This window comes from Propithecus coquereli, unplaced genomic scaffold (genome assembly GCF_000956105.1).
Source record: "Propithecus coquereli isolate 6110/MARCELLA unplaced genomic scaffold, Pcoq_1.0 Scaffold477, whole genome shotgun sequence".
Classification (NCBI taxonomy): domain Eukaryota; kingdom Metazoa; phylum Chordata; class Mammalia; order Primates; family Indriidae; genus Propithecus; species Propithecus coquereli.
Window position 1 is genome coordinate 1584717 of NW_012150585.1, and position 26967 is coordinate 1611683.

Here is a 26967-nt window from a genome sequence, read left to right on the forward strand (position 1 = left end):
AAGGTTCCACTGTACATTAGACATTCTTCTACTCTTGCTTACACAGTAAACAAGTGTACACCTGCCCTTGGGCTCAGGTTCACAGGTCTTCCCTGGAGAAGGGTGTGAGGCCAGTTAAACTCAGGGTGTCTTTCTCTGATGCCTCCTCCTGGGAGCACTGGTCTGCTCCAGGCTCCAAGGGGCACAAGCCAGGCCCGGCTGTGTGGGTGTGCAAAGGTGCACGGTGCTCCATACCTGTGCTGAACAGCTTTACTCTGGGGACAGCACAGTTTTGTCCAACTTCTTAGGGCAGAATCAAGCCCATGGGAAAGAACAATACAACTGAGGCAAGATGTCCCCAAATACCCAGGGGCTCCAGCTCCCAGGGCAGGACAGAAGACCAATGCCAGGAGGAGCTGAGGGCAGCATGGGCATCCCTGAGAAACTCGGTCCAAAGGGCCTATGTCTACGAGGCTCTGAGAAGGGGGTGAGGGTGTCAGGAAGGCCAGAGGGAAGGGACGTTAAGAGAATAAATAAAAGGTGAGAAGCTCTAGGGATAAGGGCTTGTGCTATCCTTCAAACAGCTGGGAAGCAGACCAGGGGTGGGTCAGAGGAAGTGGGCAGGAAGAACTTGAGACACTATCATCGGAAATATCCTTTCGCCTATTTTCCTCCTCGCTCGGTGCCATGCAGGAGCTAGGGGCTAAGGGCAGGACCCGTCCCTCAGCAGGCTTGGGCATGGCACTGGGGAAAGGAGAAGAGGCTGAGGGATACTTCAGGGAGGGGCAGTTACCCCCTGGTCCCCAAATGCTATAAGGCACAATTCTTGGAGGTGACTAGATTCCATCCAAAATATTAAAAAAAAAACAAAACAAAAAACCAAAAACTTGTTTTATATCCCAGGTCTACTGTGGCTGTGCTTGGGGCCTGGCCAACACCCACCCAGCACCACAGGGCTAGCATTAGAAAAGTTGTACTTGAAGAATTAAAAAAAAACCAAAAAACTGAAAAGGACCAGTACAACGTCCCAGCTGTGACGAGGTCTGAAGGAAAACATCTCCAGTCTGAAAACTTCAGGTATGGGAATTAAAAAAAAAAAAGTTGGGCTTTTAAAAACCAAAACTGGCTTTTTCCAAAGATGTCCCTTCATCTGTCCCCCTGGAGTTAGCAGCGTTAAGAGGGCTCTTGGCTCAGGGGCGTTTTCGCGTCTGCACCGGCGCCCGGCTCCTCCTCGGCGCGGCGCGTCCCGGCAGCGATGCTCCCGGCAGGCTCCAGGGGGCGCTGTCCTCCCAGAAGGCGCGGGGCTGCGGAGGGCCGCGGGCGACGAGGATCTTCTCCCCCACAGACCGCTGTTGTTTATTACACACAGGAAAAAACCACAAGCTTGAAAATGCAAACAAGAGAAGCCGAGGGAGCGCTGGGCTGACTCCGGCCTCCGCGTCCAGTCGATCTTCCCCGCCGGGCCACGGCCCGGGAGCACCCGGCTCCTGGCTCCAGACCCTGACCAGGCTGCATCAACTCCCGCTCGGCAGCTTTATGTTAGTTTATTTTTCTCTTATTTGTCAGGGTTTTTTTTTTTTTTTTCCTTTGGGTTTTTTTTTTTTTTCTTTTTAAAAAACTTAGAGTGTGGGGCCACCACGGGGAAGGGATAAAGGACGTAGCTCCTCGCTGCTACATACGGGAGGGTGGACTGGCCAATTCGTAGAAGAGGAGATAGGCGTCGCTGGTGCGCACTTGGCTGGAAGACATGGGTGTGACACTGTGGAGAGAGTGGGGGAATGTCAGCCCTGGCCAGGAGGCCTGCAGGACCCAGGGCTGAGGGGCTGAGGCGGCCTGAGGCCGGGTCTCCAACCTCCCTACTATACCCCTGAAGCCAACCTCCTCTTTCAGAGAGCCTCGGAAGTTATGTAGCTTTGTGGCTCTGACCTTTTCTGTCCATGCAAGGCGGAAGCCATGCCGACGGGGGAGGTCCTGGTGTCTGACAGCCAGGAGCCCTGTCCGAGACCTCTCTCTCACCTGGAGTCATTGAAAGTGTGCCATTCGCCTGTCACTGGACTTCGACAGTAGGCTGTATAGTGGCCGCCCATGGTGGTTCCGGAGTGATTGGACACAGCATACAGGTTGTAAACAGCGTGGTCTGAGAGGAAACGCAGGTGTCAAGCCACGGAAGTATCCTCCCTCCCCATTCCCTCCCTCCAGCCTCGTATTTCCAACCTTTTCATAACTCGCACCGGTGGCTTCCCTGTACCGCTTTACCTCCCATCTGTACCTTACGCCCTGTGCCTCGACTCTCCCTTCCTCCTGAAAGACACTCACTGGTGTTTTCTGAGGCAAATTCTCTCAAGTCCAGGTCTCTTAGTGGGAAATTCACAAATGCTGTGAGCTTGCTGGTTCGTATCCTGGATTCTGAGAACCGCTTCAGATCTGGTATTGATGCGAGTCAAGGACAGTGGAGCAGGCGTAGACTCAAACTAAAGGAGACCGAGTTCTAACCGGGCAGCCACACTTTTCTAAGGAAGCAGAAAACCAAACTACAAAAGGAAAGCCTATAAGTTCTGTTTTTTCCCAATCTGCTCCTCCAACCCTTTGGCCCCATGTCATTAGAAGCCCTCAAAAGTCAAGTCCCTGCCCTGAGGGATCTTAAGGATACGGAGCACCAAGATCTTTGGGAACCTCTGGATGGAGAACTTCTTTATGCATCGTTTTCTGGCTCGGCAGCGACAGCATGTCTGCAAGACAAGACAAAATCAGAAAGAACTCGTGGGAGAGGTCAGTGGGCCCAAGTTCACTAACTTCTCGGCTGGATCTGATGGTATCAGCATCTTTCCAGACAGGCCTCATGGAAACTTGTTCTTGCTGTTACCCAAGGGTGACTTACTGGCTTTTCATCGCCATCAAGCACATCCTCTTTGGTGAAGAGCCTCATGCAGTCCATTAATGTCACCTCAGGATAACCTCGCTGGGAGAGAAAAAAGCAAAGGTCAGAGGTCAATGACATGAAAGGATAGGACAGGGAGTTCCAAAGGGGGGCCCTTGGGGTGCATACCTTAGCAATGGGCAATGACAGGTCCCAGAAGGGATCAAAGACTGTAGAACAGTAACCACAATCAGTACACGTCAGTGAGCTCTTCAGCTGCCCAACAAAGAGATCTGGGGAAGAGAAGACCAAGAGATGCTAAAATCCAGGGAAGTGAGCACATGGTTTTCTTTTTCACTGCACCTGCCTCAGTTTTTTGGACATTGGGCAGAAACAGGCTTTCCTGGGAGAATGATTCTTAGGGCTTTTCATGCTCTGCTCAGGCAAATGCAGTAACAGTGAAAGTAGGCGTTCTTCCCATTTAGGCACTTACCCCCGATCCGACTGTCTTCCCGTTCTAGATATTTTCTCCACATCTGTCGCCCTTTCTCATCATCCCTGGGAACCAGAGAGAGGGAGACAATTGGATCAGAGCTCAAACCATGGTATGTTTAAGGGTCTATCAATCTGGATCCTAAATCTCCAAAAGTAAATCATATTCCCAAATCATCACCCCCGAAGAAGTAGGTAAAAAATTCAAATTCACAGAAGTTTTACTTCCCCACGGTATTCTCCTCTTACTTACGGAAGATGATCGAGGTTCTCGGGATTGGACTTAGGCCTCGGTGTCACTCGGTTCACCTCATTGTGGAGCCCATCCAGAAGAAAGCGAAGGAACTCCTGAGCATCCTGCTGACTGAACCCAAAGAAAAGAGAGTGAGCAACACCTCTTGGCCCCAGGACTTGCTCTTGCTGTCTACTCTGGGGAGGACATGTCTGCAAGGTCCTTACTTATAGCCGACAAAGCGAGGCGCATATCTCTGGATCTGGGTCTTGAACTCAGATGGGCTCACCACATCATTGGGGGATGAAGTCCATATGGTCTGGATTAGTTTTGCAAACTCTGTTAGAAGGACAAGTGAGAAATTTTCTGTAAGAAATTCTGAAACTAGGCTGGGCGCGGTGGCTCACGCCTGTAATCCTAGCTCTCTGGGAGGCCGAGGCGGGCGGATTGTTTGAGCTCAGGAGTTCGAAACCAGCCTGAGCAAGAGCGAGACCCCATCTCTACTAAAAATTAGAAAGAAATTAATTGGACAACTAGAAATATATAGAAAAAATTAGCTGGGCATGGTGGTAGCTACTCGGGAGGCTGAGGCAGTAGGATCGCTTGAGCCCAGGAGTTTGAGGTTGCTGTGAGCTAGGCTGACGCCACAGCACTCACTCTAGCCTGGGCAACACAGTGAGACTCTGTCTCCAAAAAAAAAAGGAAGTTCTGAAACTAGAATCCCCACAAAAAGTAAGCAAAGACAAACAGGACAGGAATTTCTAAAACCCAACTCCTAGTCCAGAGGGAAAGCAGGGGCCTGTCAAGGGTCCCTCACCTTCCATGAGGGCTGTGTGTGCATTGCTGCTGTGGCTGAGGTCCCGCATATAGAGTCTCTGGAGGCAATAATCTCTCAGCTCCCGGATGTTGCTCAGGCACTGCAGAATCGAGTTCATGAAGCACTGCAAGAGAGGGTCCAGACACTCAGTTGGGAGAACAGAGCCCTGCCTGGCATCTCCTTTACTTAGTACCAAAGGCGCTCCGGTGCATCTGCCCACAAATGAATCTTCTCACAGCCTCAAGTTCCTCTTTTCATAAGTGAAAGGGCTAAAGTGAGGCAAACCCCCACTACAGGTACAGGTGACATAACTGGTTATTTACTATAGAGGTGTGCAAAAGGGTGTGGACATACTGGATAGAAGTGGGTGGGAACTGGTGGGTGTCCCTGACGAGAAGGAGCCAGGAGAGTAGCAAGCTGACAGTTAAAGGGGCAACTCCCCTGAGCAGTGCTTCCTGCTGTGGGTGGGTAAGGCAGAGCCCAGCAGTTCTGTGAAACACCAGTCAGGAAGGGCAGGTACTGATTGGCTTAGAGGGTGGGGAGTCAGCAGGGGACTCTGGTTAGATTGTCCCAGGCAGGGTAGTAGGGGGTGGCCCTGGGAAAGAAGTGGGCTGGGAAGAACTCACCGTGTTACCAAGGTTTCGAAGACCAGCCAGACCCTGGGCGCTCTTAGAATTCTGTAAGCAAAGAACACATGGCATGTGAGGCACGGGCGAAGAGGCTGGGCCCGTGCTAGGCTCTCTCATGCAACCCTCCTCCAGCTAGAGCTGTGAGCAGCAGGCCACACCTTATTCTCTCTTCAACCTTAGTCTAGGTACCTTGTGGGAAAGAGGATTGAGGAATGCCTGTTATTTTCAACGTACAACGTAAGTATTCTTCAGGGCTTTGGTTTCTTTCATTGACTACATGTTGACTGTGTGTTTCCCCCATCTTTACGTTATTATTCATTCTCCTGCTACAGTGGAGACTGTAGGAATTCATATGTTTGCGTATGTATTTGACTCCTGGTTACAAGAAATTTCAAATTCCAAATCCAGATGCTATCTCAAATGACCTATATTTGTACTCCTAGATGTCCAGTATATGAAGTAGCTATCACAATAGGCACTTTGGGAGGTTTTAAAAAATTAAAGGACAAAACACCCTGAGTTTCGATCTTCAGCTGGGAAAAACTCAAGTTGGCCTGACATTCTGAATTGTCAGAGACAGGTGGAATTCCTTCCAGCTGAGCTCAGCTCCTAAGGGCTGATTAAAGGCTGGGAGAATCCTCCCTGCCTGGCTCAGGTTTCAACATCCTGACCAGCCACTGGCTGGGAATCCTTGTGACAGCAGATGGGCCAGCAGAGGTAAGCAGCTGGCTGAAGGTGCGACTCTTGCTTTTGTCCCTGTTGTGGAGGCTGGTGAGGGGGTTGGAGAGAGAACAGGTGTTAGATTGAGGACTCTGTGCATTGTTTGTCAAGGTCTCTTGGCTAATTCTGGGCATACCTCCAAGGAGTCAGAAAACCTTCAGGCTCAAAGGGTTAAAGAAACAGTGTGCAGATGAGTCTGCCACCCCCTCTCTCAGGGAGGGGACCTGGGAGCATGTAACTCTGGAACAACACTGGCTGGGGCATGCGTGGGGCCAGCTCAACCCTGATCAGAACAGGAGCCTGAAATAACTCAGCTAAAATTACTCATGCCGTGTGCTGACAGCCTATGAGGCTGTCAGCAGCTCAAAGCCCATGAGGTTGTCAGCTCAAGGGGGGGTGGGGAGGAGCAGGCTGAAAGAGGGCTTTTCTCAAGAACTGCCTTGCTGATCCCACAGGTAAGAGGATCCCTTCTCTGGCCAGTTGTCAGGTCTAGCACTAACAGGTAGGGAAGAAAATATAACCAGAAAAGAGACCTGGTTTAAAACTGCAGCTAGGGAGGAAAGCCTATTGGCAGATGGGCATAAGCATCCTTGAAGAACTCCACCAGGGCTAACAGTATACAGCCCCAAACAACATCTGAATCTTACCTTCCTGACAGTCTAAACCCTGATGTTCCAGCAAGAGGTCACAACAGAGACCTGGGACAAAGACCTTAGCAGCATTTTCTGGTAAAACTGGCAAAGGACTCCTCCAGGGCCCAGCAAAAAAACTGCTGCAGAAATCCCCATGTTGCCCATTCAGAACTAAACCTGAAAGCTTGTTCCCAACAGGGTACCCACTTACACCTATTTTTGGCAGTGCTTTATTAGTTCTTACCCCCGTGCCTCAGACGACATCTGTCTAAACAGGCTGTAGACACACAGCATTCTACCACTGATGACCATGTAAATGTCCACGAAAGCAGGCTCTCAGCTGAGACAACAGTCACCTAGCACAGGGCTGGGGGTGGGGAAACGGGAAACTGGATTCCTCTGTCTACAGAAGCACTCCTGTGGTGTTTAAAAAATGTTGACACTTAACTCTGACCCAGCAGAGTTAGGGTCAAGAACATTTCATCACCCATGGTCACTAGTTACTATTCTTGAGGATCTAACCCTTCTATTGGCCTGGGGCTTGGGGAGATGGAGAGGCTCCTTTAAGGCATCATTAGGACCTCTTTTTTTTTTTTTTGTAAGGCGGGGGTGGTGGTGCTTTTGTCTAAAATTTCCTGAGCTCAAAACCATGGACTGACTTCTAAGTGCTCTGTGTAGAAGGTGGTGGGTGACAGGAGTCGGGGGGCGGCAGTGGAGGGGAGAGCAAGGCTGCTCCATGCCCAGCCAGCCAGTCTTCTGCCAGGAATAGGAAATCAGGAGCTCCAGGGAAAGTCAGCACTTTCCATTCCACAGAGGAACAAAATGTCCCCAGAGTGACCTTCCTTACAGGGCAAACAATCCTACCGGGCTGACAGGGAAAGAGAGGCTAGAACTGGAGAAGGTGGGAGACCCTGCACAGCCAGCCTCTCGCCCCTAAAGCGAAAGAAGGAAATGACTCCAGCTGTCACACTGGGACACATGTGCAAAGAGTTGAGAAAGTTTCGACCCAGAGCTTCCTTACATTCAGCCATCAGCAAACCCAGTTTTGACTCAGTAGCAAGCACTGTTCTAGAGAGCAGATGCCACCTCCAGAATCAGCAAACAGACAGCGTTCGCCTTCCATGGGGAAGCGGGGGCTCAGGAGAGCCCTCCCTGTGTTAATGCAGAGGCAGCACTTGGGTCATAAGAAAGACTGATGGAGATTTGTGTCTTTGCACTCAAGACGAGGCCTTTCCTGCTTACTTCACGTGTGCGGTAAGGGTCAGCCGTGAGTCCTGGCTGCAGCCAAGAAGCCTGGTGTGGCCCTGGCACGGGGCAGGGCACACACTGCCAACATGGGAGCTGGTGCCTGTTACATAAGACCTGTCAAGCTCGGGTCCTTTTTCCCTTCCCCAAGGGGCCAGCACCCAGCCTTAGCCCCAGCATAACTCTGGGGTGGTTACTTCCATCAAGCGATTCACTGCTCATGTCACAGAACTGGAGAGGGGCGGGAAGAAAAGGGAAGTTGCCCTCTTTCACCTGTCTGCAACTGCTCTGCCCTTCGCAGGGTCAAAAGACCCCTGTCACCAACCCCTGGGAGAGATCCCTTTGGGAAACAGTGAGGGGGAGGCAGCCCCTTTCTGACCAGCCTTTGTTGCTGGGGTTTGGCCTTGGAGAAGTCACCCCGCAGAGTCCAGCGTGCTGCCTTCACACAACGACCGAGACCTAGTCAAGGTTACACTTTCTTGCACCTGTCCTGATAGGTACCAGTAATTAAGAGGCCAAGAGCCACCTGGTGCTGGGGTCACCGAGGAGGGGGTAGGGGGACTCAGGGACTGGAACCTCAACAAGGGGAGGAGACTGCGAATAAGCGTGCCATCACCTGGCGAGGGGGCATTCCTTGCCGGGAGACCCTGGGAAAGGAGGGGTGGGGGCTGGGAAGAATCCGTCCCCCGCGCCGAGGGGCGCGTGCTGGGCAGGCGGGGTCCGGGAAGGAGCGGGACCCCAGGCCCTTGGCGTGGGGGTCCCGGAAAAGGGCCCGCGTACCTTGGCTTTGTTGAGCAGGAGCCCCACGAAGGTGGAGAGCAGCAGGGACGGGGAAAGAGGGGAGCGCGGCCGCAGCTCCTTGGCGAGGGCGGGAAAGGGGGCGGCGGGGGGCTCCTCGGGCAGGGTCACGGTGTACGAGGTGCGCATGCTGGGGGTCGGGCGGCGGCCTCAGCTCCACGCCTAACGTTGGCAGCCGGGGCGCGGGGGGAGTCCCCGCGCGGTGCCACAGCCTGGACGCCGAGGCCAGCGAGGCCGCCAAAGGACACCCTCCGCGGCGCCCAGCGGTAACCGTTACAGCGGGGCCCGACCGCGCGCTCCTCCGCCTCAACCTCCCCGGCGTGCGCAGCCAACCGCCGGGGCCAGACTCTCACGCTCCGGCGGACTGGCGGCCCCGCCGGCGCCTCGGGCCCCGCGACGTCAGCGCGGGGGCGGGGCCAGGCCCGCAGCCCCGCCCCGCCCCGCCTCCGCCCCGCCCCCGGTCCCCGGCACGCGGACCCGAGCGAGGCTGCAAGGACAGCTCCCCCGCGCCTCCCGTCGGTCCTCCCACACGCCGCGGGGCCCCTAGCCCGCCGACCCTCGGCCAGGCCAGCCCGCGGGGGAGGCAGGACCAGAGCCCGGAGGCCCGGGTGGCCTCAGGGTTGGGGCTCAGGAGAAATGATCCTTGGGGCCCGCGGAGGACACCTCCCCGAGACCAAGTGTCAGCCGGGTGAGCTTCCTCCAGGGCAGCATACAATTCCTAACTTTTTGAGAACCTGATGAGAGCTCTGTATTCTCTTCCGGGCAAAATGCGCATATGCACAAACTTTAGTCCAGCATTCAGTGCCCTCCTGAAGCTTAACATCAACACAGTCCGTGGGGGTGGATGGGCCCAGGTTAAGAAGATAGATTTCCGTGGCCTCGGGAGGGAGCTCTCCTCCTCCCTCCAGTCCTAGTTATTAAGGGAGGCAGTGCTCATATTTTATAAGGTGCAATAGGTCACTGTCCCTTTTGGCTCCAGGAAAGAACCTTTAATGGCTTCTTCTAACCAATTACCCAGCTCCATCTTTCACAGAATCTCAAATTTGACTTGCGTTTGGGAGGTGGGGAGAAAGTAACATACTGGTGGGGAAATAGGCGCTCAGCTGCTGTGGGGGTGAATGTTCTACTCTGACCCTAAGTGCAGCAATGCTTGAAGGTCAGGGGTCTTTGGGTTTTATTTCTGATGCTCTGTCCCTCCACCTAACAGGGAAGCAGCACACGAATCTGCCTAGAGAAAGTATCTTGTTTGGAGCTTGCTGGCTATTTTTAGCCAGTATTTTTAGCATTTAAAAATACCCTGAGAGGCAGCAGTGTATGCTGTTACTCATCTGTGGGCTCCTTCTGTTCCTTCTGGTGTGCTCATCCCCACATGTACACGCGCACTGCACACACGACCACAGCCAAATGGGGAATGTGTCTGGGACACATGTATGGACTGTACCCTAGGCCACCCACAAAGCAGAAATTTACTGCTAATAAGAGGGGATTGCGGAAGGTCGCCTCCTCCCGCTCCATGTACCAGCAGTGGTGGTGGGAGCGGGCTGGGGGCAGGAGCAGCAGGGCATTCTATTTGGTGATCAGTGAGGGTGGGCATGTTAGGAGGGGCCATCTCTATAGTCACTGTCCTCACCCAGACTCTGACCGAACCTAGACCCTGGATAAACTGTAACAGCCTTTTTCTCCAAGCGTCCTTCTTTCCAGCCACACCCTTTCAAGCCAGCCCTACACTGTTTGCAGCAATGTTTGCATCTGATCACATCATCCTTCTGCCCTGAAACAACTAGAGAACATGCCTCTTGCATGCAGTCCAGAAGCCTCAGGTAGCCTGTCTGTAAGGCTGTCTGTCCATAGGCTACTTCCATTGTCACCACCCTCACTCTCCTCTGACCCCTGCTCTTAGCCTCTGCTTAACAAACAAAACTGCCACTCATTAAGTACTTATTAGATGCCAGGCACTGGGCTAAGGGCTTTAAATGTATATTATCCCAATTAATTTCTATAATAACACCATGATGTACTAACTATTACCACTCCTTTTATAGATGAAGGACCTTAAGCCCAGAGAGGTCAAATGACTTGCCAGGACCACAAAGTTAATAAATGACAACGTGGGGTTTTATCTTAAAGCAAAACCCATGCTTTTAACAACTACTAGGAAGTTCTGGGATGCCCTTCCTGCTCTCTGCCAATTACCTACTTGTAAATTCTGCTCAAAAGTTGCATCTTCCACAAAGCCTTCCCTAATTAACTCCACTCAGCTCTAAACACCCATTACTGCATATCTTCAGTCTTACTTGCATTCAGCCTGCACAGTATTAATTTATCTTAATGAGTTTATCTTTGTTTTATAAGCATCTCTAAGACTTTTGTAAATGGTCTTAGATGGTGTGTGGCTTGCCTTGGTTGTGTCAGCACACTGAAACCTCCTCAAGGGCAGGGTTGGGCGGGCAGGGTGGACACAGCCCAAGAAGTGCTCACCCACTGTAGCATTTGGCCTGTCTCCCTATGCGAGTACAGAGCTTGCATCATGTAGCCCCAGTGATGTGAGCGCTACCCTCTCCTCCACCCCAGACATCTTGGCATTCTGCCAGCTTGCTCTCCCTCTTTCCTGGGATGTGGGAGTTTAGGGGTGTTGCTGAGGGCAGGGAGTCCCCCGACTGGGAAAGCTCTAGCATGGCAGCACTTTGAGAAGTCTGGGGTGAGGAGGAAGAATTCACACAGGGTCCAGTCCCGTCAAGCAGCTCTGCCTGCTGCAGGACATAGTGTGGCTCATTTCTCAATAAGCCAGGTCCCTATGAGACCCCTTCTCCTAGGTGCCATTTCTTTTTTTTTTTTTTTTTTTTGAGACAGAATCTCACTCTGTTGCCCAGGCTAGAGTGAGTGCCGTGGCGTCAGCCTAGCTCACAGCAACCTCAAACTCCTGGGCTCAAGCGATCCTCCTGCCTCAGCCTCCCAAGTAGCTGGGACTACAGGCATGCGCCACCATGCCCGGCTAATTTCTCTCTATATTTCTAGTTGTCCAATTAATTTCTTTCTATTTTTAGTAGAGACGGGGTCTCGCTCTTGCTCAGGCCGGTCTCGAACTCCTGAGCTCAAACAATCCGCCTGCCTCGGCCTCCCAGAGAGCTAGGATTACAGGCGTGAGCCACTGCGCCCGGCCGGTGCCCTTTCTTGAAGTGGGATGGGTACAAAGGATATAGTCTTCTGGGATCTCAATCTGGCTCTGGCTCTGTGATTGTCTGTGCCTCAGATACACTGAGCTAATCTGAGCACGGCTCATTCCTGTAGCCCGAGACTGCTATTTCTCAGAGCCTGGGCTTGGCCTGCCTCCCATGTAGTATAAGCCGTTTTCTTCACCTTACATCCCTCCTGCCATGCCATGGAGTAGAATAAAGTCAGGGCTAGCTCTGTGAGGGCAGGGACTGAGAGGATCCTGCTTCCCTCAGTCTGAGTGGGCAGCTTGGTCCAGAGTTTGGGGACACTGCTCAGGCAGATGTCGCAAGGCCCAGCTCCCAGAACGTGCCTGCTCTCACCACTGCACAGGGACAGACCAGTGTGGCCTGACTGATGGATGAAAGGGCAGGGGCTCTGAGTCCTTGTTAGGGTGTGGGCTTTTAGCCCAGAGTGCACCTTGGGGAGAGAGGGTCAGTCCATCCTCCCCACTGACTGTAGTAACCTTCCCTGCATGACTTGGCCCCCAGGAAGTCAAAATCTCTGTACTTCTTTGAGCCCCAAGCGGTCTGGCCTGAACCAGCTGGATCACAGAGGCCCACACACTTCCCTCTCTTGCATATGCCTCTGTCTGAGGTGCCAGTTTTACGTATGCATTGAGGTAAGAGGGTACAAAGGGCCACGTGTGCAGTTCTGGGCTCTGAACATGATGTTCATCTCCAAAGCCAGTGGTCAGTGGAGCGGCTCCCCCAGGGGCAAGGAACATTTTGCCAGGCTTGGATTAACTTCTGCATTGCTGAGCCCCACGCCAGCACCGCATTAACTCATGGAGACATCCTGGAGTGGGGGCGGAGGAGGAGGCAGGGAGGACGGGCACTGAGTGAGAAATGGAGCCTGGGTAAGGCAGCACCAAGGTTACCAGCCAGGTCACAGCTCTCAGCCGGTCTTCAAGGGAGGGAGACATCAGTGTCTTGCTGATTCTAATCACAAACCACAAACTGCCTCTTCCTTCTTAGCGGCTAATACTGCTCCTGGCCATGGGAACCCTCTGGCTTAAGGTCTCTGAGTGACCTTCTTATGCTGTCAACACAGATTCAAGCCCTCAGGAAGTTCAGCCTCCTCAGGGTGGCTGAGTGGGTGAGGACAGGCCCCAGGGTCTCAGGCTGCCAAGCTGGACAAACAAGACAGCAGGGATGCAGTCCAGCGTGGCTGAGTAAACAGAGTGAGAAGGCAAGGGACAAGAGAGGAAGGTCACGCTTCTCACCCAGGAGCTCTAGGGCAGCCCCTGCCATCCTCAACTTGTTCTCTTTAGAGTAATCTCTGCTCACTGCAGGGCAGCATTCAAGTCCAAAGTCCCACCCGAGAGAAAAATCACATGACCTCGGCTTATATAATCTCCCTGTCACTGAACAGCTGGAACCCAAGGCTTCAGAAGATGAGTCAGCAGCCCCGGTGGCAAGTAGGACCCAGATACTCAGGTTCCCAGACTCTTTGCTCCTAGAAGCAGGTACTAGAGCAGAGGGCAAGGGTATGGAAGAGCCGGGAGGGGAAGAATAGGCTGGGCTAGACTCTGGGCCCGGGTCCCTGGCTCTCCCTCTGAAGTGCAGGTGCCCAGCCTGCCAACTGTGATCTGGAGGGCTCTGGGCCAACTCTGGCTGTTCCTGGGGAGAGGAGAGGGTGGCCTGGGCAGGGCGGAGTGAGGGCTGGGCTGAGGCCAGTAGGCAGAATGCCAGGGCTGGGGAGGGAGCAGCTGGAGGGGTGGAGCGGAGGAGGATTAGGAAGGATTGCAGGGGTTAAAGCACAGCCCTGGCAGGGCTCAGTGGGAACAGCTTGTCCTTCCATAGGCCCTGGAAAAGGAGGGGTGGGGCGTGGAGGGGGCAGAAGGGGAGATAACAGGGTTGGGTACTCAGGCTCCTGGCTTTCTGCAGGGCTGAGCCACCTGGGCTGGCTTGGAGTCCCCTCTGGGGGTAGTGAAAGCCTTTTCTCCCACCATCACGGTCCCTTCTCTCAGACTGTCTCCATTTTTTTTTTTTTTTGAGACAGAGCCTCACTCTCTTGCCTGGGCTAGAGTGCCGTGGCATCAGCCTTGCTCACGGCAACCTCAAACTCCTGGGCTCAAGTGATCCTCCTGCCTCAGCGTCCCGGATAGCTGGGACTACAGGCATGCGCCACCATGCCTGGCTAATTTTTTCTATTTTTAGTTGTTTAGCCAATTTCTTTCTATTTTTAGTAGAGACGGGGGTCTCGCTCTTGCTCAGGCTGGTCTCGAACTCCTGAGCTCAAGCAATCCTCCCGCCTCGGCCTCCCAGAGTGCTAGGATTACAGGCCTGAGCCACCGCACCCCGCACCCCGGCCTAGACTGTCTGCATTTTAAGCAGAAGCTGGAGCCTTGGGGCAGCCCTCATTATCCGAGTTGCACTCCCATGGCGGGCGTTTTGTTGGTGCTTACACAAGCATGGGATGGGGTTATTCAGGATTCATGTGGCCCCTCCCCGACCCTGCCAGTTCTTCCCTCATGCTCAGCTGAGTCTGTGATATTCCAAGTTCATGTTGGCTGTTACTGTTAATGAGGGAAATGAGACCGGTTAGAACTGTTCTTCACCCTGGTCAGGGCCTGCTTTTGATTTCCCTTTATGAATGATGCCTCCCTCCTGTGGCTCAAGTCAGCTGCCCTGAGAGTACCCTGGGCCACAGGATGCACTTTCTCACCTCTGTTCCTCCCACAGGGGCTCCTCCCCACTCTAATCAGCTGCCACGTGCCCCCTTTCTATGAATTTTCCCTCCCTTAAGTTTTTTTTTTTTTTTTTCCGACACAGAGTTTCACTGTCACCTGGGCTAGAGTGCAGTGGTGTCATCATAGCTCACTACAACCTCAAACTCCTGGGCTCAAGTGATCCTCCTGCCTCAGCTTCCCAAGTAGCTGGGACTATAGGCGCATACCACCATGCCTGGCTAATTTTTCTGTTTTTTGTAGAGATGGAGGTCTTGCTCTTGCTCAGGCTGGTCTTGAACTCCTGACCTCAGAGCAATCCTCCCACCCAGGCCTCCCAAAGTCCAAAGTGCCCCCACTTAAGTTCGAATGACCTCATCTGTAGCATTTTACTGGTTTCAGACTCCTCCACATTCATGATTTGCTTTGAGCCTCATGGCATCCTCGTGAGGTGGGCAGGGCAGGTGCGATCGTTCCCTTTTATAGACAAGGAACTACAGCCCAGCTGGTAGGTGGCCAAGGTTAAAGAAGCCAACTGTGCTCCACTGGTCATGAGCAGCCCGACCTAGCCTCAGATGACCTCCTCCCTTTCCCACTGCCTGTGACACTTAAAAGCACGCAGGGCTGTTTCCTATTGCAACTATTTAAGAACTTATTTTCCCCAAGTGAATTGTGAGTGCACCTGCAACTTGCCGGGCACTGCCACGCAATTCCCTTCCGATTCCTCAGAGGAATCTGTGAAGAGGGAACTATGCTCACTCATTTTACAGAGGGGGAAACAGGTTCAGAAGTTAAGGAGCGGCCAGGCACGGTGGCTCACGCCTGTAATCCTAGCACTCTGGGAGGCCGAGGCGGGCAGATTGTTTGAGCTCAGGAGTTCGAAACCAGCCTGAGCAAGAGCGAGACCCCGTCTCTACTAAAAATAGAAAGAAATTAATTGGACAACTAAAAATATACAGAAAAAATTAGCCGGGCATGGTGGCGCATGCCTGTAGTCCCAGCTACTCGGGAGGCTGAGGCAAGAGGATCGCTTGAGCCCAGGTGTTTGAGGTTGCTGTGAGCTAGGCTGATGCCACGGCACTCTAGCCCGGGCAAAAGATGCAGTGAGCTCTGGGAAGTAAGGGTGAGAGGGCTAAGGAGACAGGGGTAAGGTTAAATAAAGGTCTGATGCCATTGACCCCCGAGAGGCCTTTTCTGGTTGGCACTATCTGCTTGTGAGTGAGCTCAGAATGAAACACTAGCTTGAGTGCAGGGCATTCCTGGCTACTTAAGTGTATGGTGAGTTGCTTCAGGATGAGAGCAGCAATCTGCCAGTTCTCTGAGGTCCTCTCTCAAATGTCCCCTGGCCCTGGCCCTGGAGGTGGGGGTGGGGCTGGGGTGTCCCCTTTGGAAGGGTGGACAGCAGCAGACTCCAGGGAGGGTTGGGCTGTGCCTGTTGGGAAGGAGGCAGGCTCCCAGTGGAATCTGACTCGAGTAAAGAGGGACCCTGCTGTTACGATTGGGGTTGAGGGTGGGTCTGTAGTTTACTGTGTGGCGAGGTGGTTTTCAAACCTCAGCATGCTTAAAGATCACCCGAAGAGCTTGTGAAAAAGACAGATTCCCAAGCACTGTCCTGAGAGAGTTTGATTCCGCAGTTCTGAGTGAATCGTTCAGCCCTGCAGGTGGTTCTGGTACAGGCAGTCTACAGACCCCACCTTGAGGAGCACAGCTTGTCGGAAAGAGCCCTTTTCTTCTCAGCAAAAGGAGGGAGCCCCCCAGAGGCTTCTAGGACCCAAGCCCTCCATGGAGAGCGGCTTTCTAATTGCCCCCAGGATGAACAACACCAAGTGAATTGTACTGCACCCCAAGCATGGCACGCAGCCCCTTGAAAACACATATTTCTGTCCCTGGCCAGCTCTCTTGTGACACATGTCTATTCTCCCACTCCTTTGTACACTAGCTGTCCAGTGCAGCCAACCCTGTCTTGTCGGGACCTGAATGTTCTGGGAGGAACCAGCTTTTTTTTTTTATCTCCCATGGCACTTCACGGATAGCCCAGCAAGGCTGAGACTCTGTGTTATCAAAGTTGCCCTCCTCCCAAGACCTTTAGTTATGACAAGCTTCAAGGTCTATGACTCAATGCCCTGCTCCTAGTCCTGAACCCTCCACTTCTCTGCATAAGGTCTCTAAGCAGCATTTTTTTGCTGTGGCACAGCTGTTGATTCCAAAAGGCACGTGTCCCCAGAAGCAGGGAGAGGTACATAAGGTAATGGAGGAGATGTAGCACCCAACCCTCCTGCCTGCTTACCTGTCCATCCATCCACCCACCCATCTATCCATCCACACACCCATCTATCCATCCAGACAAACTGCAGGTCAGCTGAACGCCATGCTGTGCAAGACACATGATGCAGGATCTAGAGATAGGATTTCTTTCTCATCCTCTGAGCGCTTTCCACCTCATAGTCACTCTCATGACTACAGGAAAGGCAGAATGTAGTTAGTTCCCCAGGAGAGGTGTGTTCAGGGATTAGATGCGAGCTAAGGCTATGCCAGTATCGGTCAGTTTCCAGCAGAGCCTCTTTCCTCATTCCAGCCACAGCTGGGCTGGAATACAGAGGTAATGGATTGTCTCAACCCCTAGATAAACATGTCTCCACTATTTTCTCCAAAGACACATGATAAGTACTGCCGCTCAAACACCCTGGTCCTCAGCACACCAGTGTCAATCAGAGGAGATTCCCTCTTCCCCTGATCTCTTACGCTCAAATGCAAAGCCAGGCCTTGGAGCTGGGGAATAAAGCCTGAGCAGGAGAAGAGATGCAATGAGAGCAAAGAGGCCCCTCTTGTCACAGGGAGCACCAGTGGTCCGGGGCCCCAGCATCCAGCCCAGGATGGGGCAGGGCCTGCAGGAGACCCTGGCTTGTTGGGTGGAAAAGGAGAGGGCGGCAGCATATGTGGGGGTAGCCGAGCATTCCTGAGAGCACTGCTGGACCACCGAGTGCACAGGTCCTGGGTGGGCTTCCTGGGGACAGCGGGAAAGCCCCTCCCCTTGGCATGGAGCCACAAGGGCACCAGACATGCCAGACATGGCTTCTCTCGCCTGTTTCCGCCAGGCCTGCAGGAGCAGCCGCTGCTGCCATCCATCATCAGTCAGGCTGGGAATCCTGCCCTCAGCCTGGCTCTCTGACACCAGTGGCTGCCTCCCCAGCCCATCGCCAGTCCCCAAGGGTAAACTCACCATGGTGTCTCGCCCTGGGGAGCTGGAGCGGCTGGGCCCAGGGGCCTGGCCCTTGCCCTTCTCCCACAGTGTGTAGCGGCCAGTGGGTCGGTAGGTGGGGCTGAGGACTTCAGGGACTCGTGAGGGAGCAGCCTGGGTGGGCACCTGAGGTGTACTGCCCTTGCGACCATAGTTCTCCAGGTAGTCGGCCAGGTACTCAGGGCGGTTGGCTGCCTGGTAGAGCCCCTGCAGGGTGCAGAGGTCTTTGCGTGTGCGTGCCAGCATGGGGCTGCGGCCCAGGTTCCCGGGGTCTACCCGGTAGCTGTCTGAGGTCCGGAGGCTGGAGAAATCCCGGGCCAGATCTGATTGGCTGTCCGACTTCTTCTGGGTCAGGGTCACCCCCTGGTCCCGGGCACTCGTGGGCAGGTAGCTGAGGCAGTTGTTGGTCATGCTATAAGGGAATCCACTGCCCCCACTGAGGCCACTGCCTGAAGGCCGCTCAGTGCTCCGGGTCTGGCTCTCTGCCCTCTTACCACCCACCATGATGTCGGGTCTGAGCAGAGGGCGGCCCCGTTCATAGTCCAGGATGGAGGAGGGGCCATAGGTGCGGGGACGGGTGAGGAAGTTGGTGGGGGGGGCTGGCTTGAAACCAAGCTTCTCCTTCTCCAGGAAGGAGGTGGCCAGGTTGGCCCCATAGGAGGGGGTGTAGGTGCCATAGCCCGATTTGGCGTAAGGGGCATCTGTGTAGCGGGCTGATTCCGTGTAGCGCTTCAGGGTGGAGGAGAGCTGGGACATCCTTCAGGGCGGCACTCAGTGGGGACTGGGAGCCTCATGGGCTGAAAGATAAGGAAAGCAGTTGTCAAAGGGCTTTGCCAGGTGTCAGGCTCCCACATGCCCGTTCCCCATCCCAGCTGGGCCGGAACCTCACAGCTTACCAGGGGCCACCCGGTCCGTTTTCACAAGATGCTGGGTGGCCACTGAGAAACACACACACGTATGCAGGTATGCACACGGGCTTGTACGCGCCTGTGCTTCGTACCTCAGTGAGAGTACAAGAGATGACCTGGCTTTTATGAGCCACCCAGAGAGATCAGTCTCAGCACATCCTGGCTACTCCGAGTACTCCTCTCAAAGACCCAAACATGCAAGCAGGGGCTGCCTGACCTCTGCCGCCCCCAAGCCATGCACTGTCTTCCAGCCCAAATCCCATCTGGGTCCTCTCCTCAGCATATGCAGAAACCCTTGAGTTGGGGGATGCGGACGCCCCCAGCCCCGGAACTGAGACCGCTGGACGTTTCTGTAAGATCACTTCCCTCTCTTCCGACTAATGTGATGAGCAGGAGTCTTTTGGGAATCACAGACTGTCTGCCTGGAGTGGCCTGAAGATCATTTGGTCAGAGCCTTTGTCAAGAAGAGGAGGCTCATAGGAAGAAGTAATGGGAAGGTTGATGAGCAGGGGAGCAGTGAGTGTGGCAGAGAGGGGGCTGGAACTCGATCTCCAGACTCTATCCCAAGGCTCTTCCCTGGACACAGGCACCGGCTACATGGTCTGGGGGTACGGGGGACGCTCGCATGGTAGAACCCTTCCTCTTCACCGAGCTAATCCTTCTGCTGTAAGTGGAGTTAGGGTCCTGTGGCTTCCCAGGGGTCCCCCTCCCAACAGGGATCCCAAATTTGTTCTCGGCAATATGTCACTGTGTAAAGGGGGCCCCCTAGAGTCCAAAATCCTGCACTGCAGGTGGCATTCCAAGTTCTTGCAGCTGGCTCGGGTCTGGTGATGGAACACAGAGCTTGCTGGATGTGGCACTTTGGAGGGCCCTAGAGAATCATGCATTGTAACCTCTCTGTTGTAGTGGCGCTGATTTGCACATGGTCACACACTAAGAGAGCCGGGGTTGGGATCCAGGTCTTTCAGAATCCTGCCTGATGCTCTTTCCACTTAACCTTGACGCACTATCCCCCATCACATGTCCCTCTGTCACCCTAAACGTGCAGACTTTATCCAGTGGAGCTGGAATGGCAAAGGTCATTTGGAGAGAGGAGTGAGTAGGGTCAGGCCCCTTTCCTCGAAGGCATCAGGGGATTTTGGGGGGCTTCCTAGGGGATGGAGGCAGAGCCATCCAGGACTCTCTGAGCAGTGTGATTCACCTGTGACGGACTAGCTGGGCACTTTTACACTAATCGTTTAACCTTTCTGAGCCCCAACTTCCTCACCTGTAAATGAGTATAACAATCATGTGATTCCTGCCTCGTGGGCTTGTTGTGAGGAGTAAATGAGATAATAACACGTGAAAGGGCTCTACAATGACAGTGGTTATTATCTCCTCCCCCGGCCCCTGCCCAGCAGCTGGGCTCCTCCCTTTGTTGGTCTATAATAATGTCAGGGCTGTCTGTCTCCCGCTTGGCAGGCCTCTGACCTCAGCCGGAGTGCCAGGCTTCCCCCTGCAGCCCCCATCGAGATAAGTGGGCAGACATCTAGCTATTGGGCAGACAGACACTGGCTTGGGCAGCCCACAGCCTGCCCTAGGCTAACAGCCCAGCCCATCAGGGCAAAGAGAAGCTGGTGTCAAGCCCCAAATACTGAGGACTTGGGAAAAAGCTCTAGAATCCCAGTCAATGCCAGGCTTGGAATAGGTGCAGGGGTGGGAGATGAGCAGGTGGCAACTTCCATACAGGCCCCAGAACAGCACTCCTAGATCCTACCAGAGACCTCCAGCAATTCTTAGCCCAGGTTGGCATCAGAAAGGCCTGGTCCAGCTTACTGGACCCCACACTGGTACAGGGGACACCCTACCTTTCATGTATACTGCTTTGCCCACTGGGCTCCCACCTCACAACTTTCACTGCTTCCTAAGAAAAGATAACTGGGGGACAACTTCATACAGGGTTAGAGGGAAAGCACAGGGGGAGAGACAGACAGAGGCACAGGTGGGGGTGGGGGAGCTGGGTCTTGCTCTATTTCGCTTTGGAGAACTGCATCAATAATGCAAAGTCAAAGAGACTCCAGGTCTTAGGAGCTGGGCTCTGGGACACCCAGCAGCCAATCAGATACGACCCCCCCCAGGGTATGAGCTCATGGCTCCTCCTTATGGCAGTCCCTCCCCCTCCCCCACACTAAGGCTCCCAGGGAATTGGTATTCTGCCCGCAGTGCCCCAAGCCTGTGACCTCCCCTGGCCCTGTTGATGACGCAGAAGTGCTGGGGCCAAACAAGGTACAGCAGACATGGATAGACAGTCCTGGACGGCTTGGGGGTGGAGGTGCAGCCACACCTCTGGCCCACAGAATCCCAAGAGGGCTCCCAGATCCCCACTCTCCTGTCTGCTCCAATCTGGCACTGCCAGATCTCCCTCCGCCCCCAGCAGCCCTGGGAGTCATGCCCTCACTAACACCCCCTGGAAGCTCTGACATCTGGCTTATAGTTCCCATGTCTGCGGATAGGGTCCCTATTGGGGCTGAGGCCTCTCACATGTCTCTCTCCTCCCCCAACCCCCAGTTTCACTCTCGAAGATCCCAGCATCTTTCAAGTGAGAAGATAGCCTGGGTTGGTGACCCTTGGCATTACCTGGCACAGCTGTCCCTGGAGGCTGCAGAATGCACCCTGGGTGGGAGAGTGGGCTGGGGCCCGGGCTGTAGCCTCCCTGCGCAAGACAGGGACAGGACGGGCACTCACGTGGCTGCGAGTCTCCCTGTTGCCACAGGAACGGCCTGAACTGAATGGCCCTTTCATGGGGCAGTGGGAGGCGAGCCGATTGGCTGGGATCCCCCGTACCCTCCCTGCCCAGTGTGGGGCCCCTGCTGCCCGGCTCCTTTCACTGTTTACCCAGAGCTGGCAAGTACAGGCACGCGGCTCCAGGCAGCACCTTCCCAGGTGCCTGCCACCTTGGACAACAGGGTCAGTCCCCTGCCAAGCTCCTCCTCTATGCCATCTTCACTGCAGTGCCCCAACTCTTCCCTTCTATGGCAGAAATTCCCCATCGCTTTGCTCAGTTTCCCCGTCTTGGGAGTTGCAGCGGCAATCCTCCACTCAGAGGCACTCAGCTTCCTGTCAGGACATCTGAGCCAAGAGGCTGTCACCCCAGCCAGCTGGTGCTGAGCACCTCTGGACCAGGCACCAAGCGAGCTGAGAACGTCACATGCAGCTTCTGACTGCATCTTCTCAGCAGCCTCAGACCAGCGCTCACACGGCCTTGCCATGTGTCTGGCGTTCTCAGTGGGCTTCATGCACAGAGTGTCCCAAAAGTCTTAGCACAGGTTTTGGCTTGAGTTCTTTCAGACATATAAATGCCTCAAGCTTACAAACATCATTGGAAGGATTGAATTATTTAAAGTTTAAAAAACTTATTCACAATTCAAAAAAACATACAAGAAATTTAAATAGTGAAACATTTTCTTTTTTCTTGAGATGGGGTCTCACTATGTTGCCTAGGCTGGTCTTGAACTCCTGGGCTCAAGCAATCCTCCTGCCTCAGCCTCCTGAGTAGCCGAGATTATAGGCGTGTGCCGTCAGGCCTGGCTTAAATAGTGACACTTTTAAAGGAGGTTTTTAGTATTCGTATTTCTGAAGTTATTAAAGCTTCAAACTGCAGTGAGCCTTGGGACGCAGTGTATTAACTGACCTAATCTTCCCAGCCACTCTAAGCAGTAGGTGCTATTATGATGCCCATTAGCAGAGGAGGAAACTGGGGATCCTAGGAGTGCTGGGGATTTCCCAAAGTCACTCTGGGAGCAGTGGCAGAGGTGGGTTGGGACCTGTGCTCTGTCCCCTACAGCCAGCCTGAAGCCAAACCCCCTGCTTCACACTTCCCTGGACTCTCCAAGGGCTGGGACAGGGTTGGGGACCTGCAAGCTGGGGCTGGAGGGAAGGACAGAGACAGAATCCAGGTGTCCACAGTCCAGCAACAGCATGGAGGGTACAGACTCCCGGAGGAGCAGCTCTCTGGATTTTCCACTGCAGGTGAATGAAAGTGAAGCCAGGCGCAACCTGAGCCCCAGAACAATATTGATCAGTCATGAGATGGTCCAGGAGGCCTCCATTTCACCTGCTGTGCCAAGCTCCTGCATGTCCCCCGTCACCAGCATCCACCCCAGCTCCGGGCCCTCGGCCCCAGGCCTGGTTCAGAACATGTCCCCTAGCCTCCTACCCTGGCTGCAGCTCAGCCCACTCCCCCAGGTACCCAGGCTAGGTGAGCCAGGTGTTAAAATGAACCCCCTTTCGTCAGCCACTGTCATTTCCTGTTGCTCACGTGAAGGGCTCCCTAACCTGCCCAGCCAGGGGAGGGACTTGCTCCCCAGGAATCCCAGGCACTCCTGGCCCTGGGGGCAGGCAATGGGTGATGTCCTATATCCCAGCAACCTTCATGGCTCCTCTTTTCCCAGACTCACTTGGCTTTCTGGGGTGAAAGCATGCCTTGCTTCTGTGGCCTTGGATAGAGACCTTAGTCAAGTTTCAGAGCAACACCTAAACAGGGTTCAATCCCTTCCCTCCTGCCCAGGTGCCAGGACAGGTGAGTGGGAAGTCCCAGCCAGTTCCTCCAGGTGCTTGGGAACCTCCACAGTGGTGACCTCAGAGCTTCCCAAAGCCACTTGCTAACAGCATCAGAATGTGCTGACCCTGAAGGGTAGTGGGGTGACCAAGGGATCCTATCTCCCTCCATCTGCACTCTCTGCCCCTTACTCCTGGCTGCTTGAGTCGCCTGCCACACTGTCTGGGCACAAGCATCCAATTCTGGAGGATGGGATGAGGGATGTCCTGGCAGGTGTGGAGGATATGGATAGAGGATTGGGGTGGGACATATTTATGCCTGAACAGTCTGGGAACTCTGTCTCCTCCTCTCAGGCCCCAGGAGCCTCAGCTGGCCCCCTCCCCTCCAGCCTGTCACCAGCAGCTCTATGTATCAGGGGCTAGTGCCCAGTAACCCACCAGCTTAGTGCCTAAACCTCTTGCCTGCCTCGGCAGGGGGTCATCCGAGGGAATTTGGGTCCATTTCTCTCTTTCTTGCTCCCAGTAGTTGCCCAAGGGCTGGGGGTGGGGTGGGGAGGAGGTAAGATAAAGAGATTGGCGATTAAAGCAAGAATCTTGACTGGTGGAGAAGAAGCGGGTAGGCCCAGGGCAGTGTCTCTATAGGGTGCTTCTTGATATGGGGTTGGGAGGGGGTGGCTGGACATCTCTACACTTCTAAGAAAAGGCAAAGAAATGGGCCTTCAGGGAGTATTAGCGTACTTAAATTCTCTCTTCCAACCACCTCTGCCCAGGCACTTTCTTGGTGCCCCCTCCTCAGGAGAGAGTCCCAGTGTCCCTCCCTCTCCTCTAGGGCTTCATTTTCCCTCTGTCCTCCTCTGGAGGAGCCTTTGATCTTGCTCACGGCACCCACCAGGCCCCTTGCCGTGGCTTCACATGCTCCCCCAAACTCACTGACGTCTGTCCTCTAGACAGGGGCTCAGTGAAGCTCAGATGCCAAAGGGGCAGCTACTGACCTGTGTCCGGGAGCACTGGATGGTACCTGGGGGCTTCTCCTTCCCCAGCAGGGCAGGGAACGCAGTGGAGAGCCCAGAAGCTGGAGTCGGACTTGGGGCTGGGTAATCCGGAGCTCAGGTTACTGACTTCGATATATATAGTATCTTATCTGACCTCGCAGACTTGCAGAGATGGCTAGCGCAACTCACTCGCATTCCAAGCCCTGGGAGAATTAAAGGGGCAGTGGCATGCCCACCCTAGAGGAGCTGCCCTCTTGGGCCAAAGCTAGCCAAGGAGATCTATTAGGACTCTTGGAAAAGGGGCATTTTGAAGTGGAATAGTAGGGGGATTTAAGGGGAAACAGAAGATGGGAAAGATGGTAGAGGGGTGAGGGTGGACCTTGAGGCAAAAATATGGAGAAGGCAGATTCTCTGGAGCTGCCAGTAGCAGAATTAGAGAACAGGAAGAAGACATACTGCTAGTCCAACTCCTTTAATTCTGAGATGGAGCAGATAGGCCTCGAGAAAGAAAGCAGCTTGTTCAAGGCTGTACAGACAGTGAGAGGCAGACAGGCACCAGCACTCAGGTTTCAGTCCGATACTCTTATAATGGACTTCTAAGGCCTTGGATTCTAGTTCTTTCCCTTACTGGCTCTGAAACAGTGGGTAAGTCACTTCAGTTCTCTGAACCTTAGTTATTTAAAATGTAAAACAGAAATAATAACAATAATGGTATATCTCACAGTTGTGAGGATTAAATAAAATAATATTTGTAAATTTCCTGGCATATAGTAAGAGTTCAATAAGTGATGACGATGATATTGAATACTTCCACTTATTATTATAATTAGTGGTAGTATGAGTAGTGGCACCTCACCAGGTGAACCCTCTAGGGAGAAAAGGGCCCCCAGTCTCCCCGTCAGGGAATGCTCCTTTCTAATGCCAGAGAACAGCCCCGTGGTTTTTGAACTGGGCCATGTCCCATAGCTGGGAAGGGCAAATAAGGCCTGCCATCTTCCTAGATGTCCAGTCCACCAAGCAGAGAAAGGTCAAGCCTATTTGGGTTGCTTCCCCCTTTGCCGAGGAAAATATGGCAAGCGCAGTTTCCCCAGGCCACCAGGAGAATGCCCGGCCCCTCTGGGTGGTTCCACTCTACCTGTGCAAGAGCTCAGGATTCCAGGGCCTCAGAGGCGGGCTGGGCAGGGTCACAGGAAGGAATAGGGTTCTTAGCCTCTCTGGCCTTGGTGCACTTGTCCGCTCCCAGGATGTTTCTCCTGTTTCTCGATGGCTCTCCCTGAGGACTGGGAGTACCCCAGGCTGGTGCCTCCACCCTGTCTCAGCACAGGCCACTGACTCAGCCTGGGTCCTGATGATGCACCTCAGAGAACGCCCTCATTCCAGTCCTCATTCCGACTCCAGCAGTCTGGCATGCATCTACAGCATCACAGGAGTGGGGGATGCCCCAACGCTAGTCCAGCCAGCTCTCCTTTCCTCCACTCTACCAGGCGCATTTGGGGGATGTTCTCATGCCCATGCCAGGGGAGGTGAGCAGCCCCTACCACTGTCTCCAGCTCAGCCCTATTTTAAAAGCAGCCAGGTCGGGAGGTGGGGTGTTCACTCCTCAGGGGAGAGCTAGAATGGGTTGGCCTGGGCTTCCTTTGGCTGTGAAGAGTACGTTGCTTGCCTTGGAGCACCGCGTGCCTACTTAGGGCTTGGGATTGGTGAGAATTGCAAAGATGCTTCTTTCTAGCTTGGGATTGGTGGAAAATCTCCCCTTCCACTTAACTGCTGTCCTCCCCAACCCCCAGCCCCCTGTGGCAAACTGACCAGAGACAGCCCTGGGAGCTCTAAGAGCAGGGAGTAAGTGAGCTGCACGCGCACGTGGGGAGGGGCTTGTCAGTGTCCAGGCGTCACTCTCAGGCCACATACCACAGAGGGCACAGCGACGTGGACCCGCCGAAGCAGCATTTCCTTAGAACACACTGATCAGCACACAGATGGCTCTTTCTGGCACCCTGGGCTGTCAGCTGGCAGCCCTCACACAACTGGCACCCACGGCTGGAGCTCCCCTGCACTGCTGGCCCTCGCCCTACATTTCTAGTGCCCATTCTGCCCAGGGTGTCGTTGACACCTTACTTTCTGAGCCTCAAACCGGCGGTGACCTCCGCATCCTCCCGTCCCCGATCTCCGACAGGTGGCACGTACCTGCCTCTTCTCGGAGGATGGACGAGTCGAACCGGGCACAAGCATGGAGCCGCGGGTGAGTCCCGGCTGGCACTGGCGCGGCGCAGCGAGCAGCAGCTGACGCAGAGGGCTCCCTGGCCTCGGCTCCTGCCGGCCTCTCCCCCACCTCCGCCGGGGGCCCAGAAAGGACCTCCCCGGGAAATCGGCGCCACCCAGCGGGCAGCCGCCTCATTGCGCCCGGGCCGGCAGAGCCACAGCCCGCGTCTCGCGTCACTGAGAAACGTCACGGCTATTGGCTTGTTCCTATTGTGGCGTCATCAGAGCCCCGCCCGGCTCGGGTGTCCCTGGCAACCTGTGTACACAGAGAACCACGTGGAGGAAAAGCACGCGAGCTTAGGGGGTGGAGCGCCAAAAGAGGTGGACTGGAATGTGACACGGTGGGGCAGCTGGAAGGTATTGAGAAAGAGGAGGAGTCATGGGCGAAGGCTCGGAACTCGAGCCCGGGGCATATCAACTTTCTGTTTTCCGGGAAGGCTTAAAGTTCCCGCGCCTTCCCAACGGGCCGGGTCCTGTTCCTTTTCCCTTTTTCTTACTCTTAAAGGCACTCTGCTCATTTTACTTCCGTGGGACCAGTGGTTAGTGATGACCGCCTGCGTGGGTAAGCGGAGGCATGGAGTCAGTGGAAGCAATTCTCTCAGGTCTTTCAAGAAAAAGCTCCCCTTCCTTGTATATAACCTTACCCTCCATGCTGATGCAGAAAACCACACACCCAGTGGATTGGTGCCAAGACAAATCCAGGTTTTCAGCTTCACCTGGACCAGGTGTCCTTAGTCCCTCCCACTCTCCAC

At 54.3% G+C, this 26967-nt stretch overlaps 1 protein-coding gene across 2 annotated transcripts; it reads right to left on the bottom strand.

Moving 5' to 3' along the window:
- Positions 1–1330: 1330 nt before the first annotated feature.
- Positions 1331–26323, bottom strand: USP2 (ubiquitin specific peptidase 2). Of its 2 annotated transcripts, XM_012655390.1 has the most exons (13): positions 26141–26323; positions 17503–18317; positions 5004–5054; positions 4378–4501; positions 3788–3899; positions 3582–3692; positions 3330–3394; positions 3026–3129; positions 2858–2938; positions 2630–2708; positions 2296–2403; positions 1996–2116; positions 1587–1738 (listed from the first exon to the last, which is right to left on the bottom strand). In XM_012655390.1, the coding sequence occupies exons 2-13, from the start codon at positions 18274–18276 to the stop codon at positions 1651–1653; spliced, it is 1818 nt and encodes a 605-aa protein (XP_012510844.1). In that variant the 5' UTR covers positions 18277–18317; positions 26141–26323; the 3' UTR covers positions 1587–1650. The 2 variants fall into 2 exon arrangements, with proteins under 2 accessions (XP_012510845.1, XP_012510844.1); XM_012655391.1 differs by lacking the exons at positions 17503–18317; positions 26141–26323 and adding an exon at positions 8384–8742 and having other exon boundaries at positions 1331–1738.
- Positions 26324–26967: the final 644 nt, after the last annotated feature.

What these genes read in the sequence shown, in the direction of transcription:
- USP2 (XM_012655390.1), bottom strand. Translation starts at nt 18,276, where the DNA reads ATGTCCCAGCTCTCCTCCACCCTGAAGCGCTACACGGAATCAGCCCGC. An exon ending in CCCAAAGATCTTGGTGCTCC is followed by an intron (nt 2,404 to 2,629) that starts GTATCCTTAAGA and finishes CATCAATACCAG; the next exon opens with ATCTGAAGCGGTTCTCAGAA. An exon ending in CACACTTTCAATGACTCCAG is followed by an intron (nt 1,739 to 1,995) that starts GTGAGAGAGAGG and finishes CTCTCTCCACAG; the next exon opens with TGTCACACCCATGTCTTCCA.